Here is a 2,777-nt window from a genome sequence, read left to right as displayed (position 1 = left end):
GCCGAGGCCGGGCATGACCCAGGAAAGTGTGTCTGGCCGGAGTTAATCGAGCATGGTGGGTAAGTTGGTGCACCCCTGCAGGGAAGAAAACATCTATCGATAGCATGTCCTACGATAACGGACACTTGGAGTTGTATCCCGATCGATACAACTAGAACTGGATACTTGAGATGAGACATGGAGATGAGACTTGGATATGAGATGATAACTGGATAGTATGGCTCTGGGATTGCTTTCTCGCAGGGAGTCGAGAAAGGATCTCTGGCCAAGGTTGATAACACTTCCACTACTTTACTTTATGCTACTCTACTCCCTCTTGTTGCTGCAAGATGGTGGTTTCCAGAAGATGCTACTCTTCGATAGGCTAGGCTTTCCCCTTCCCTTCTGGCATTCTGCAGTTTAGTCCACAGATACAACCCTTTCCTTTGATACCGATGCATACTTAGTTTAGATCTAATGTAAGTCTTGCGAGTACTTTGGATGAGTACTCACGGTTGCTTTGCTACTTCTTTTCCCCCATACCCGATTGTTGCGACCAGATGACGGATCCCAGGAGCCAGACGACGCCACTAATGACTACTACTACCCGGAGAATGCCAACTACTACATGACGACCGCTGACGATTTGGAGTAGTTAGGAGGTTCCCAGGCAGGAGGCCTTGCCTTTTCGATCGTTGTTGCTTTTGTGCTAGCCTTCTTAAGGCAAACTTATTTAACTTATGTCTGTACTCAGGTATTGTTGCTTCCGCTGACTCTTGTGTTTTCGAGCTTATGTATTCGAGCCCTCAAGGCCCCTGGCTTGTAATATAAAGCTTGTATTATTTTAATTTGTGTCTAGAGTTGTGTTGTGATATCTTCCCATGAGTCCTTGATCTTGATCATACACATTTGCGTGTATGATGAGTTTACGGTCAAATCGGCGGCGGCACATTTATGATAGTGCAAAATAAATTATAAAGAGAGTACATAGATTATTGCCATGAAATATTTTAAACTTGCAGATATTCCGGTTCGTATCATGATATCCACACAAACCTAACTATCCTGCTTACAATGCTTCACACAAATAGATAAAAAAATATACGTTTCTTATCAGAAAAATGAAAAATTATGCAACCATATGTGTGGAGTGTGTTGTAGTGCTCCACAAAATATTTCTCATGACCCCTGAAAAACTTTGAAGGATAGAGCGAATCACCCCAAAAAATTTCCATAAAATTCCTTTTGTTGTGGTGGCAAATATAATGCTTAGAGCATCTCCAATAGATGATGTATATTTTGGTGATCCAAACCGGTGATGTAAAAATTTACATCACCAAAAAGTGCTTTTTACATCTCCGAAAAAGGCTTAACTCCAACAGATGGTCCAAAATGGAGATGTAAAAGAGCAACTCCAAATAGATGGTCCAAAACAAAGATGTAAAATTCTAAAAACGACAAACTACTACGTCATCTCAACATAGTTCAAACATAGATGACATAAATTTAAACTAGTAGAACTACTCGTTGTCCGAGGGCATCCAGTACGACTCTTCGGAGTCATCCGGGAGCCCCCAAACTCCTCGTCCTCCTCCGACGATGATGGAGGATGGGGATCACCGTCAAGGGGCCGTCCTCGTCCTCCTTCTTCACCTCCTCCTCCTCCTTCTTCTTATTCTCCTTGGCATCATGCTTCCAGTAGAACTCCTGCTCGGCCTGGGCATACTTGGGATGCTCCCGCACAAATCGAGCCATCGCCACCTCGTCGCTCTCACCGGGAGTGACGACAACTGCCGGTCTCTTCTTCGTCATCGGCATCTCCTCCATCCGGATGCCCTGCAGCATGAGCCACTCCGCCACCGCCCAGGTCTCGATTGCCGGGAAGTTGAGGTCCGTCTTCAATCGTCCGACACGCCACACCGCCATGTCGTAGGCACGCGCAACCTCGTCAGCGGTGGGATACATGCCGAGCCACCAACGTCGCTCGGCGTCGGAGAACTCCACTTCGAAGCTCCCGGAGGGCTTCACCCTCATGCCGAAGAAACCCGACTTGCCCTTCGACGTCTTCTTCAGCGCCATCGGGTGGCGGCGGCGGCCGGAGCGAGTCAGGGCGGCGGCAGATGGAGAGAGGTCGGGGCGGCGACCGAGCAGGGAGCAGGTGGTGGCATGTGGCATGGGGCGGAGGCGGAAGAAGCTGGGCGGAGGCGGAAGAAGCGGGGCAGCGGCGGCGAGCGGTGTGGGCGGGGGCGGGCGGTGGCCGGAGCAGGGCCGCGGCGGGGCGGAGGCGGAGGAGCGGAGGCGGACGGGGCCAGGGCGGCGGAGTAACGACAACCGCCGGTCTCTTCTTCCTCTTCTTCGTCGGCATCTCCATCTGGATGCCCTGCAGCACGAGCCACTCCGCCACCACCCAGGTCTCGATTGCCGGGAAGTGGAGGTCCGTCTTCGGCCGTCCGACACGCGACACCACCACCTCGCCGGCACGCGCAACCTCGTTTGCGGTGGGATACGTGCCAAGCCACCAACACCGCCCGGCGTCGGAGAACTCCACTCCGAAGTTCCCAGAGGGCTTCACCCTCACGCCGAAGAAACCCGACTTGCCCTTCGGCATCTTCTTCGGCGCCATCAGGTGGTGGCGTTGGCCGGAGCGAGTCAGGGCGGCGGCAGATGGAGAGAGGTCGGGGCGGCAACCAAGCAGGGAGCGGGTGACGACGTGCGGCGTGGGGCGGAGGAGGACGGAGCGGGGCGGCGGCGTGCAGTGCCGGCAAGGGCGGGCGGTGTGGGCGGGGGCAGGCGGGGCT

At 53.1% G+C, this 2,777-nt stretch overlaps 1 protein-coding gene across 1 annotated transcript in view; it reads left to right on the top strand.

The window, feature by feature from the left end:
* The first annotated feature begins 2,354 nt into the window (after positions 1-2,354).
* LOC119357972 overlaps positions 2,355-2,777 on the top strand; it is a 19,152-nt gene continuing 18,729 nt past the window's right edge. Inside the window, exon 1 of the mRNA XM_037624722.1 lies at positions 2,355-2,753. Coding sequence (XP_037480619.1) covers positions 2,355-2,753 — 399 coding nt within the window. The remainder of the gene's footprint in view (positions 2,754-2,777) is intronic.

This window comes from Triticum dicoccoides, chromosome 2A (genome assembly GCF_002162155.2).
Source record: "Triticum dicoccoides isolate Atlit2015 ecotype Zavitan chromosome 2A, WEW_v2.0, whole genome shotgun sequence".
NCBI lineage: Eukaryota > Viridiplantae > Streptophyta > Magnoliopsida > Poales > Poaceae > Triticum > Triticum dicoccoides.
This window is presented reverse-complemented; position numbering and strand designations above follow the sequence as displayed.